This window comes from Charadrius vociferus, unplaced genomic scaffold (genome assembly GCF_000708025.1).
Source record: "Charadrius vociferus isolate BGI_N301 unplaced genomic scaffold, ASM70802v2 scaffold111, whole genome shotgun sequence".
Classification (NCBI taxonomy): Eukaryota; Metazoa; Chordata; class Aves; order Charadriiformes; family Charadriidae; genus Charadrius; species Charadrius vociferus.
The window spans coordinates 4,990,815-5,003,976 of record NW_009647046.1 but is presented as its reverse complement, the minus strand read 5'-3'; the positions used below and the strand labels follow the sequence as shown (position 1 = coordinate 5,003,976).

General features: G+C 45.1%; 1 protein-coding gene across 1 annotated transcript in view; it reads right to left on the bottom strand.

Moving 5' to 3' along the window:
* TYRO3 (TYRO3 protein tyrosine kinase) overlaps positions 1–12,672 on the bottom strand; it is a 41,440-nt gene extending 28,768 nt beyond the window's left edge. The window contains exons 1-4 of the mRNA XM_009895690.1: positions 12,491–12,672; positions 10,081–10,181; positions 5,833–6,003; positions 2,985–3,071 (exon numbers count right to left, since the gene is read on the bottom strand). Of these exons, the coding sequence (XP_009893992.1) occupies positions 2,985–3,071; positions 5,833–6,003; positions 10,081–10,181; positions 12,491–12,672 (541 nt within the window). The remainder of the gene's footprint in view (positions 1–2,984; positions 3,072–5,832; positions 6,004–10,080; positions 10,182–12,490) is intronic.
* Between the last annotated feature and the right edge of the window lie 490 nt (positions 12,673–13,162).

Genomic DNA, 13,162 nt, shown 5'->3' with positions numbered 1-13,162 from the left:
TGCTCTTCCAAAAACCCAAAGGTCCTCAGGACAAGGCTCTGTCTACAAACTGAATTTTCCACCTGTCCTGAGCTGTATCCAGTGGAAAGGAGCAGTAGAAAAGTAATTGCAAACCAGGATTCCTCCAGCTGCATCTTCTACTCTGCCAGAGAACACCTTTGTCTCTCACTGCACCAAGGACAACCACAATACTGCTTTGAGCATCTCGGCAGGGCCATCTTGCAGGAGAAATGCTTAGAACAAAGCCCCTCCCCCGCCCCCAAGAGAGGAAGGGGCAGGAATAGATGGTGCCACAGATTAACCCTATAAAGCCTTTGTTGTCTGTTTAACTAGTTATCAGGACTTAGGGCAGGGGGCTGCCACCTAGATAAGAAGAACAGCATGCAGAGGTGGGAGGTGGGGCAGCAGAGCACAGGTCTGGGATGGAAGATGGGCAATGAGTTCTTTGCCTTTCAGTGAAAAGCCTTTGTAAGTTAACTTAGACTTTTCTGTGTCTTGGTTTCTTTCCATTTTGATGTTGGGTATTCAGGTTTGTAAGCTCTTTGGGGGGAAAAAAGCTTGCTTTCACTGATTACTTGGGTATCATTGAAACACTACCCTTAACTCAAGTCTTTCGTAAACACGCTCGTTACTTTTGGGCTCAGCAACATGCAATTTTCAACACTGGATAGCAAGCCCAAAGGAGGCAGGGGCTGTACCACCAGTGAGAATAAATGATCAACTGCCAACACATGCACTCTGTAATGGAGACAGCCACTGAAGAGGGTCGGCTTGCGAGTACCTTCCCCTAACTCTGCAATTTGTAGAAGGGACAGACGCATTCCCCCACCATGCACTGGAAAAAACCCTCTGGACGGCTGTTTCCTGTTGTGCTCTGAAACAGGGGATACGACCATAGAAATCTTAGCCGCACACACTGAAGGAGAGCAAAGACAGTCTGAAAACAGGACCTTGAGTGTTAACGTAACGAAAGTTAACTTCCTCCGTGCACATAGAGTGGCTGGAACAATGGGGCTTTGTACACGGCTGGGGACTGTGAGCTACAATAACAGTAATTTTCTGCTTGGAATACACCCAGCACATTGTGGACACTACAGAGAATAGATAATGAACAACAACAGCAGCAAATAGGAAGAAATGTTAACAGTTTGTAAATGTTCTAGCAAAAATATTTGCCTCTGGAAACACAGAAGAAGCAAATTGTTTAATAAATGTAGAAAGTCTTGAGAATCCTCATTAGCAGATGGTTTTGTCTAAGAGAGGAAGGCCCTGATCGTGCATGTACAGACAACTACTCCCAAGAGTAATTTCACTGAAGTCTACATGTTCGTAGAATCAAGGACTAAATAAACATTATCTGGGCCTGTTCCTGCTAATGTCCTTGTTAGGAGCTTTGCTTTAATTTCAACAGGGCTATGCGAGATCTTCAAAACTTTTGCTCCTTAAATGAGCCTCATGACTTCCTTAAGTTTATAACTACTTTTAGATGTACCTTTGACGTATTACAGTTAGAACTTTTACGACTACAGCACTGGCCTGGCTCTTTACAACCTGTTTTTTATCTCTAGGACATGCCATGTACTGGTGCAACATTTGTTGAATCACTTAAGCTTGCTCTTCCTCAGCTCTAAAAAGTGGGTGTGTGCATACACCAGCCTGTGATATTGATACATCCCTCCCAAACAGGTTGTGTGGATTCATTCCCTGATGATTAGCCCCTATGGAGCACTTTTGGCTTAACATAATTGCTGGGAAATGTGAGAATTCTGAGGCCTTTACCCCGTTATCTTATTAACAGTTAAAAAAAAAATAATCTGAGTTAACGTCAAAAAAAAAAGAAAAAAGCTTGTTTATGCTAAATGTTATTTCAAAGTACAGCTTGATGAGATGTTTTAAAGCATAACAGCTTTGTGAACTAAATTCTATCCCAGGATAAAAATATCCATAGAAAATATATACCACAATAACTAATTCCCCTGTGTAAACAAGCCTTTAAGGCAACAACTCCAAACATTTTTAAATTAAGTTATAAATCTTACTAGTCCAGCATTCTTGGCATAATAGTAACCACAATGTCCTGAAGAAAGATACACTGTAAGAGTGGTAGATCTACAGCTGGATTTTAAGCTATCCTTTAATGAATATTAGCTAATACAACTGTGAGTTCTGATACGGACATAAATGCTTGCTCTTATTTGCACTGAGCAATAAGCTACCACTCGGAACAAATGATTTTTGTGACATGCCTCTCCTGGAACTGATAATTGTGTCATTTAATGCACATTAAAGCACGACTAAAAATTCAAATGCAGAAGCATCTCAGCATGAAGAGGAGGGGAAGAACTGATTGCTCTGATTATCTCCATTTCAGTCACCTGGAGGAACAGAGGAAAAGTGACATCAACTTAGGGACTTCCAAATAGCAACTGATCATGCAAAGGCTAGGAATTAGTTGTTTTGAATGAGTTTTTAAAGAGCAAAGAATTAAAAAAAAAACCAAAATGCATAAAAACAGTGTGGATGAGCAGACTTTACTAGCCACTGGTGATCACTTTCCTTGTCTTTTTTCAGCATCTAATGTGATGCCCACAGAAGCAAGCAGAAGTAACAGCCTCTTTAGCTCTAACAAGACTCGTCTATCTCCAAGAAGGAAAGATTTCCCCAGCTACAGATTTATACCCAGTTTCATCTCTCACAGACAATTTGACTGCTCTGACTCTCTCCTTTTCAAAGAAGAAACTGTTATTTGACATCACTTTTCCACTCCCGAATCAGATGTGGTTTATTTTCAACAGCTTGGGATACAGCCCTGCATAGCAAAGGGGAACTGCTGTTAAGAGCACAAAGCATTATTTCAACCGCTGAGAGCTCCAACTGGTCTGGTTGCCAGCAGCTTTGAGACAGCCCCTTACATTAAGGAGCCCTACCTTCCCTCCCAAGAAAGCAAACCCGAGTCCCTTACCCATTGTCTTGCACTCTCTCACCTTTAATTTGAACAGTGGCTGTCCGAGATGAAGACAATCCCTTTACGTTGTGAGCTTCACAGGAGAAAACTGTGCTTTGATTAATACCTGGAGATCAGCCAAGAAAAGGAAAGGAAACACAAACATCTATATAATCCAGCTTCAACCTTCAACAGAATTTCAATTATGTGTGACATCCAGCTCAAGCTGTACAGGCACTTGGAGGGCTGAGCTGGGTGTCAATCAAAGGCACGTGGAATTCAATGTAATTAACGTGCTAAACACATTGTTAATGAAGATAGTGTGGCAATGTAGAAAAGCTTCCATGCAAGCTTCAGAAAGCACTGAAAAAGAAGGATGAATCTGGCAGAATTGAAAAAGAAGGAAGAATCTGGCAGAATAGCAGCTCATAGTGCCTAGTTAATAGACGTCAACTTCTCACTTTCTGGTTAACATCTTCCAAGCAAGGACTGTGCTGAACCATATTCTTAGACAGTGCCCAACCCTCTGGGCCTCAGCCTGCCACCTGAGCAACAACCATCTTCTAATTGACTATAAGCCCAAGCAAACTTCCAGCCAGACACTGCAGATTTCAAGCTAATGCCCACCTGTCCCTCACCTTGCATTGGACTTTTGAAGAAATGCAAAGGAAGTACAAGTCAAATGATACAGCATCAGCACTGATGCACTTTCCAGGGGTGATACAATGCAAGTGAGGATTACGCTCCCTGTCTTCTGTGAGTATCCACCCATCCCACAGGGCCTGAACACGGCATCATACTGATGTCTGGCTGCTCCAAGATGCATATAGGTATTGCTAATTAATCAGAATTGAGATAGATTTGAAAAGCTGTCTGGAGAAGTGTGTCCAGCATACTTTTTCACTTGACTTGGCCCTCAGTTGCCTTATAGGGCTCTACCTGAGAAGAGTTAAGGATTGGCACGCTAGTTTAGGAGTGAATAAGACTTCAGAGCTGCACAGAGCAGCCTGCGCAGTGTCTGTCTTTGCCCTTTGATTCACCTCCCAAGCCTGAGACTAGCAACATTGCAAAGAAGGTGTGGTGGAAGAGAGGAGGGACTGCTATAAAATGAAAGAGCAAAGTATTTTAGCTTCTTCCACTCACCCTAATGAGCCAGAGGAAAATGCTGCCAGCAGGCTGAAGCCAGGCAGCAGAGCAGCACCTGACATGGTAAATGTCCCAAAGACAGAACCAAACACAGTCCTGCCCTGAGGAAGACACAAAACACACCACAAACCAAGATCTACTTACTCTATAGCACTATTGCTAGCACAGCATTCCAAGTAAAACAATCTTTTTACCAAACCAACTGCTTGTTGAACCTTCTAAATTTTTGCTTTCTAGCCAGTACTTTATTATTTTCTTCAGAATTTGATACTTTCTTTAGCTAGAAATGCTTGTTTTCTTGCCAACTGCCTTTTTTGACATGCTTTGGGAATCTGACCGTGCAGCTTGTGTCCTGCTACATTTTTTCCACTGCAAAGACAAGATCTGCCCAAGGGACATTGCAAAGAACACTGAAAGGGGCAAAGAAAGGCACTGGTGACGAATATATACAATAGTAATTAATTTGGAGAATCACTAGGAGCAGATACCCTTCTTCAGGCTCCCATACCACTGCCCCATGTGACAGTTTTGTGAGGCACTCTGGAATGAGTTCAGTGGAGGAAGGGAGACTTATTTTTTAATTGTCTTTCCACTCTCAACTATCAATCTTTTCAGTTTCCATTTCAACAGGCAGATTATATCAGAAGGGAGCAGTTTTCATTTCCAACTTGGAACAGCATCGAGTGGCTACACAAGAGAGGGAGCAGATGATAAAACCATTCCGAATCACAAACCAGGATTTGATTTACATATAAATTAGGTTCTAAAGGCTTCATATGATTTGATAGCTCAAAGGATGGCCAAAGATGTACAGAAATAAACTCTCCCTGGGTGTAACTGTATTAACAGTGATGAAGAGGCCCCAGAGACAACTGAGTCGTAAAACCTTTTCTTTCTAAATAGCTTGTTCAACTTTGGCTCAGGGCTGCTGAGAATAACAAAACAGCAGCAAAGAGAAGTAGTAACACAAAGCTGTTGGACAGCTAACCAGAACAAAATTACCCTTATGAGGTAACTACAAGAATAGTTGTGGTCAGGTCCTAGTAGGGATACATTGCCCCTTCCCTGAAAGTGGGCTGAAGAGAGGCATGAACACCTACTGGCTCCTGAGTTCTTCAGCTGACGCTGCTGAGGAAGGCAGTCTTACCACCATGCACCTAGTACCTGCCCTGGGGCAAACCTTGGTCTCTGAAGATATCAACTAGCCCACTTCAGCACCAATACGATGACTCTAAAAGTGTCAAACAATTACATGAGGCAGTCAGGTTTTAACGATAAGAGCATCCAGCAAGCCTGCAAGAACAGACAAAGGGGGAAGAGAGGGGAAAGCAGTGCGTGACATGGCAAAGGAGGAGGAGGTGGCATCTGTTACATATGAACACTTGGAGATTTCCAAGCCAAATGTCACCAGAGTCACTTAATATAATGATGAACACCCTCCATGAGGTGGAACAAAAGAGGCACCCAAGGCATCATCTGTCCAGTAGCATCTTTACCACAGTGCCAGCCCCACCCAAGCTCTGGAGAGCCTGTGCACCTCAAGCCAGCAGAAAATACAGAGCAACGATCACCCCTCAAGATGACCTGGCTTTGTGTGTGATCACGATCTCTCAGCCCTTAATGTACAGTCAAAGACCGTTCTCACACTACGTGGCTACCCAGTGCTGCTAGGCACGATCAGAAGAGAGCTCTCTTCCTCTTCTGATGCTCAAAGTGCTCCCTTGCATTGGCAGCAGCCTTACCTGACACATTTAAGATGGAGGGGGAGATGTCTGGAAGCCCCACTCTAGAGTCTCCCATCCACCAGACAATTGTCACTGGTTCAGGGGGACCAACAGCAGCACAGGCCATATGAAATGGGGCATTAGGGGACACGGACACATCCTCAGGTTCCACAGTAAAGTACGGCACACCTAGAAAAGTAACAGACAAGTGATAATAACTGGAGAGACTCCTTCTGTCTCATGTTTATTTCCACTAATACCAGTGCCCAACACTGGACACTCACCTGCCCTGCCTCTATGCCTAATCTGACTGCCTCCAAGCCCTTCACAAGAATCAAGGGTCAGATACACTGGATCACCTCAGGACATGAATGTCTACATACTCCCACTAGAAGAAGTCAGAGAGAAAAGAGTGTTTGCTTCCCAAAATGCCTTTGAAAAACCTCTTTCACTGAGTCTCCTTCAAGACTCCCCCGTGAAGCAGCTTTTAGTGGCAGTATTTGCTCAGTTTTTCAGCTGGAGAGATTGGAGTTTAAAGAGGCAATGGTCAATAACTTTAGTGGTGGCAGACACCACTTTAAAAGATACCTAATGCAGCTGCAGATACTTCTTGCTATGCATTAAAAACTGAAGCTTGTGAACGTGTTGAACTAGCAGTTGTAACAAACCCATGAACAAGGAAAGAATCCCCCAGGTGAGAGACTGGGAAAATTTACAATGCTCTCTCTACAGCTTAATTGACTGGAGCCACCCTCAAGCACGCTCTGCCACCATGAGAACCAGACTGCCTTGGAGTTTGGGGTGATTTGTTTCAGAGCTGAAAGCTATCCATGAACACAGCTCTCAATAACTGTCTGTTCCCCACTATGGAAAGACTCCTGCTTGGTACAACAGATCTCAGATCAGGTCCACAGGGAGCAAAACATAGCTGCAATGCTAACTACGACAGGTCATCTCTAAGTGGCAATAGCTAAGGGTAACACAACACCACCAGAGATCTGGTTCCTCTTACAGGCAATGCCAAAACTCTTGTGGTTTCAGTACTCCAAACCAGTAATACAAAACTCACCAGCCATCAGCACCAGTGCTGACCCTGCAGAACAGCCAGCATGTGCTTCTGGTGGCTGGTGGAAGAGCTGAAGGCCCAGAGAAATGCCAAGTTCCCTTTTATACTCAAAACTTTGGGTGTCAAGCCTAGCTGCTACCCACTGCATCCACAGCAAAATCAGATAGTCTCAGCTGGAAAAAGTGTGCTCAGGAAACTGCTGATCTGCTGTCTCACAGAAAGAGAGGAACCAACAACATTGTGTATTCACATGCCTAAATTACACTGTCTGTCCCTGGCCAAAGATGACAGGCCCAAGTGGCTCCAGTTGGTATGGCAGATGCTGAGCACCTCCAACAGCAGGCAATTAATGTAGGTGCCTAAATAGGGATTTAAAATCCTAAGGCTTGGCATTTCCCTTACACTCCAGCTGAAAGTGGTGTCCTGAGTCTTTCACCGACCATTCAGTCACTGTTTGTGTCTTTCAGGTGGCAGTTTCTCTGTGCCTTCCTCACCTCCTTGCCACTCCCTTTAGATTGGTAAGTAAACAAACTAAAACAGTCTAAAAATAGGTCACTTCAGGAATGATGTACAAAGGCTAATGCTCAGGACAGGTATATTCATCATCATGATTTACTGCCGGTTTTCGCTTACACGTTTTACTTCATTTTTTTTTATTGCAGTCACACATAAACAATAAAAATGAATAAACTTTCCAGATACCAGCTGTGACACCTCTGCCTGCTTTACCCTCCTTCTCCAAGGAAGATTGGAAAGGAAAATATCATCGTTTCTTCTACCTGTGAGCAGGATCTCTGCCTCCTGTCCCTTTGCCATGGCACCCGAGGTAACCTTTTGGGAGGATCCTGCCCAGCTCAGCAGGTTTTCTCACTTTGGGAGCAGCTAGCCAGATTAGACAAGACCACAATTAAAAACTCTTACAGTTCAGGGAGTACAGCTGACTCATTCAGCTCAGGAACTTGCACTGCCCCCGTACGTATGTTACCTGGATACCTCACTGTCTGCGACACATTTAGCCTCCCAGTTACTGGTACAAGAGGCGAGTGCCAGCACCCCCCTTTCACAGATGCACCACGGAGGCACTGAGCAGCCAAAATCCAGGAAATCAGTGGCGAAGCAAGGAAATGAGCCTGTCTATTCCCCGTTCCAGGCCACCATCCAACCTCTGGGGCTGATTTTTCTTCCTACAGTTCAGTTTTTAGATAGTGTTAATTCAGGGAGATGTGTCTGTACAAGCGTGGCTGGGGCTCTGACTGTCGCCACAACAGGGGCTAGCAGCCCCAGGAACAGCCATACGCCCAGAGGTGTAATTACAGAGGGAAAGTTCCGTAAGAAACATAATCTGTATTTTTCAGTTGGTCACAGTCCACAGTGTGCCTCTTGGATTACCTCTCCGGGCATCAAACACTATCATGTTCTCGGTAAGGCCAGAGTCTAATTTCTAAACTAGCAAATAGTTTCCAAATAATTTTGTTTGTGTAAATTCACAAGATCAAACGTTTTAGCTGTATTACAAAGACAGTTCAAATACCACTCTGCCTGAATACAAATTCTGCCTGATACAGACTATGTAAGTGGGTCTCATTAGACAGCACAGAAGTCCATTCAAGCTCACTTTAGTAGTCCACACTTGTTTTGTGTGGCACACTGAAGGCTATCAGCACCTACCGAAGGCTGTAAATGACCAGAGTAAAGATCCTCTCTCAGTCAAACAGGACACGGTTGTTATGAATATACAGCAACCACTTCTAGACAAAGCTGATACTCCCAGGGAAGAAATACATACAGCAGTAACAGTGACAGTGGGACTGATAGGCTTTTGAATTCCCCAGTGTATTCTTATGCTAACAGCTGACACATTTTTAAAAATCCACCCCTTATCATTACTTGTTATTTTTTAATTTTTTTCCACTAACTCCCATTTCATGTGATTACACGCTCAGTTCAATTTTAACTAGTTTCTGCTGTACTTGCTTTTTTTTTTTCAGCTTCCGCTGTAAGCTTTGGCATTCATTCTCAACACTCCCCCTTACCTAGCCACAGCTGATTTTTGTGACTTTGATATTTCTTGCCTGTGCTATCCAGAAGGGTTTTTCAGATGGCTTCACACACAGAGCTACCCAATCACTCCTAACACACCCACCATGCAAATGCAGCCACCTCTGGAGTGGGCCATGATAATTGGAATAGAAATAGAAACTTTGCACAATAGAGAGCATTTTAAGCTGTAAACAAGTTCTCCAGTTGAAACTGCACCTTAAGATTTAGGTGGCTAAAAGCCTGGGATTTACGGAAGGCAGCAAGTAGGCGCTCCTCTTCTCGTGAGAACTGCTACAACTGTTTCCACAGCTCTGAGTGAGTCCTTTGCTGTAAAACACCCAGACCACATCACCTCCCACAACACCCTCCCTGCTCCCCCTCTTTAAAACTATCAATTCAGCTCTGGCCCAAAATGTTACCGATTACATTCAAAAAGCCACTTCTTGCTGCAAATGCACTGTTCCTGTCAACTTCCTCACCAAATATTAAGCCATCCTATGACTATTAGCTTCTGAGAATCTAACACAATCATGGCTCGAGGAAAACAAAACTAGAGACAGTAAGAAGCCACCAATCCATGCTGCCATGGGCGACTTTTGGGCAACCATGTAGAAGTTATTCTTTATCAGACAAGACTGGGCAAAACAGTGCCACTCAGAAGAGTCACAGCTATGAAGCACTGATGTATAGCACTTCTCCCAAAACTCAGAATTGGGCTAGAACTATATGTTGCCCTCAAAGACCTGTTTGGCTGATGCACAGAACCAGGCTGTGACCCCGCTTTTGAGAAGTGGGTTGGACCAGATGATCCCCATGGATCCCTTTCAACCTGAACCATCCCGTCGTTCTATGAATTATTTGGAGACCAAAGCAATAACTGATTGAGGGGCTGGAAAGAAATGTGCGTGCATGAATGGATCTTTCACTTGTTTCCTAATGTGCCAAAATAAAACCAGAAGGTAATAAACTGACAGGTCCTCTCCTTGAAGCTCCTCTCCTACAATTTCTTACTCCTGCTCTGTAGTGATCTCACTGCAGTTAGCAGCAACGGTTCATAGCCAAGAAGCCTGTCACTGGAGCAATCTGCTCTCACCACTTCCACCTAGAGCATATTGGTGGGTCAGCCCTGAAAGGAAACCAGCACTACTACTACTCCTTACCTTCCACTATGAGCCACACTTGCTGTGATTCTTCCTTCTTCCCCCCGTTCTCAACCTGGCACCAGTACTTCCCAGAATCTGTCCGCTCGACGGATTTCAAGCTGAAAAAAGTCAAAAGCCATATCGATATTTTACGTGGATAAAGCACGTTTTTGCCCCCAAAGGACCCTCCAGTGTTTGACAAACCAGAGGCATGGACAACACCCACTGAGACGCAGCCAGCTCTGGGGAGGAGGACAACAGCTAGCCAGCGCAAAGCACGTGGCAAAACAGCAGAGACGGGAGACTCCTCTCTACAGTGGGTGGATGGAATCCTCAGCAGAGCAGACAGCTTTCCTCCGAAACGTCATCACAGAAAACCCGTCATTTGTGTCCTTTGAGGATAGGAAGGGGTTGGTCATCTTGATCCTGAATCGTGACTCTAGCTAGCCGTCAAGAGCGGCAGCTTGGCCTACAGTGTCTGAGCTAGCAGGAAACTCCAAATCACAAACCTCCAATGAGCCCGACTGTTTTGCCTCAGTTAGGTGACAGGACTGGTGACGGGCTCATATGGGAAAAGATGGGTCAGAAAAGCCCCCTCCCCATCTCAGCTGCACTCAGTGTTATTCTCATCCCAAGAGCGCTTCACACTGCAAAACTCCTTGGGCCTCTCAATTTGCAATTTCAAAGGGTTATGCTGCCCTAGTCCAGCACAGGACCTCACCCTACAAACTCTTCTGTGTCCTCCCTTGCTCAGCAACAGCTCCCCTCCTGAGAAAATGCATCCAAGCAGGGGAAAGCAGCCACGGGAACTGAGCAGCATTCAGGTCATAGCCCGCCTGTTCAAGGGGGGAATTCTGCTCCTTGCTCCACTGCTGGAAGCCTGCGGTATCCTCACTGCCATTAGCAACACAAGGCTAGCATGGTGAGTAAGGGCAGAATTTGGTCCCAAAGCGACATGGTCTCAGCTATCAAAGGCACCACTGTGACTTTGAGCGCCTGTCACTGTACAAACGCTGATTGCACCCCGTGGGATGTGCAGCCATGCGCCTGCTGCCATGCAGGGATCCTCAGCAGATCTGATGCCCGCCTTTCTGACGCTAGCAGTCCGCCTTGGGGAAGGGGAAGAATGTCCCAGGAAGGAAAACAGAAAAGGGAGAGTGTTTCCTGAAATGCACAGAATAGACCCGCTACAGCCTGATTTTCAGAGCTGTACCTTCACACAGCATCAGCTGTCCTGCCCATCCAGCCGCATGTTCTGCACAGCGATCGCAGCATAGAGTCACACAGTGGGTGGTAGAAATGATCACTTTAGGAGAAGAAAGGAAAAAGGAGAAAAAGATACAGATACATCTAGATTTAGCACCCTATACTTAACCCTGGTGCTGCAGAAAGTTCTCAGAGGCAGAAGACAAGAGGTGAGAAAGAAAATCAGACTGAGAGACTGTGAGGGGCAAAGACAGTTAACTAGGGGAACTGTGGGGAAGTAAATAGTATAGTTTCAAGACAAACTGTTTCCACAACATAATGTTATGCAATAGTTTTACTGGGAACAGATCTTTTTCCTATCAAAATGTTTGTTACAGACAAGCTTTAGCACAGAGACTGGAATTGGAGAATCCGTGCAACGTCAATCCAAGAAACCTAAGAGGAGATGAAGCCGGAGCTTAGGGAAGAGTGGTTCTCAGTCAGTCAACAGTTTTGAGCCCTCATGGTGACGGCACGCTTGCTTGTACAAGCTCTCTTTATGCATAGAAAAAGCCAGAACAGAATCTTTAGTCTTGTTTAACTCAGTACTTCCAGAACTACTTGAAATCTCCCTTCTGCTGAAATAAAGGCACAGAGAGCTGCTTTGCAGAAGAGAGTTTTCGTGCCTCTGAGCGGGGCAGGACTGATATCGTAGTGTAAATGCATTAGGAAAGTCTCTGCAAAATGACTTAGGGATGGTTCAGGTGACAAACACTCCTCCCCAAAGAAGGGAAGGGGATGTAGTCCTGGGAGTCTCATTTCAATTAACAATCCTCACCCTTTAGGCAGACGGACAGCTTGAGAGAGAGTAAGAGAACAGAAGAAGTATGAGAGAGAAAACCTATTTACATAAGTCAGACCTTAGTCTTCCTGCTGCATGGCAGAACAAGATGAACAAACAAGGCAAGAACGTCCTTTCACCTTGAAGTCACATCTCAAGCATCACAAGCATCAGCAAAGCACCTGTCACCACAGTAGTCAGGAAACCAATATGATTCTTGTGCATAAAATCTCAGCCCTCAGTGGCTTCAGTTCTGCTCTCAGTTATGCCCTCGCCATGCGCTGAACTGCAGACCCAAGGACACTGCCCCACCAAGGGCGCTGCAGTTGCATAGATATAGCTGACAGCAGAAAACTGTGCAATAGTTTCCGCGACACTCTTCCTTCTCTGCATCTGTTGTACCTGAGGAAGCCGATCCAGTGTTCTTCATCTACTGGAATGTACACCTGGTCTACGCTTTGCACCACTGCTCCGTCCTTGATCCACAACATCTCGGGATCTTCCATTCCCTCGAGGCTGCAATTTAGTTTGACGGGTTGACCCTGGGACACCTTTAATTTGATTGGAGATCCTGTAAATTTCATACCTAAAAAAAAAATACTACTCCGCCCCACCCCCAGAAGAAGGGGGGTTGGAGTACAGCGAATTACTCTAGGTTGGTGGTCTGGAATTACATACCCTACCAGCACACACTGCAGAGGGGTCTGTTAGTCTCAGTACTGCTCTACTATGTCTGCTAAGCAATAGTCAAAGGCAAGCACTAAAAGCATGACTGCTGGAGAAGAGTGGTGGCTCAGTCCATACGTGGGGCTTTTTTCAACTTGTGTAACAGCAGGGCAAGCTTCTGCAGAGCAGTGCCCAGGCAGAGCCAGACAGAAATGCTGGGAGCTTCGTTGTGTCAGGGATCCAGTACTGCTAAGCGCATTTGCTCAACACGGTACCACAACTCCCTCTTTTCCCCAGGCTTGAATTTCAGCTACAGTGTTCCTGTGCTGCTAAGAAATCATCGTGCTTTCTCCATTGTATGCATTTGTAAAGAGCTGGGATATGAGAAAGAATCAATTATGTCCTGTT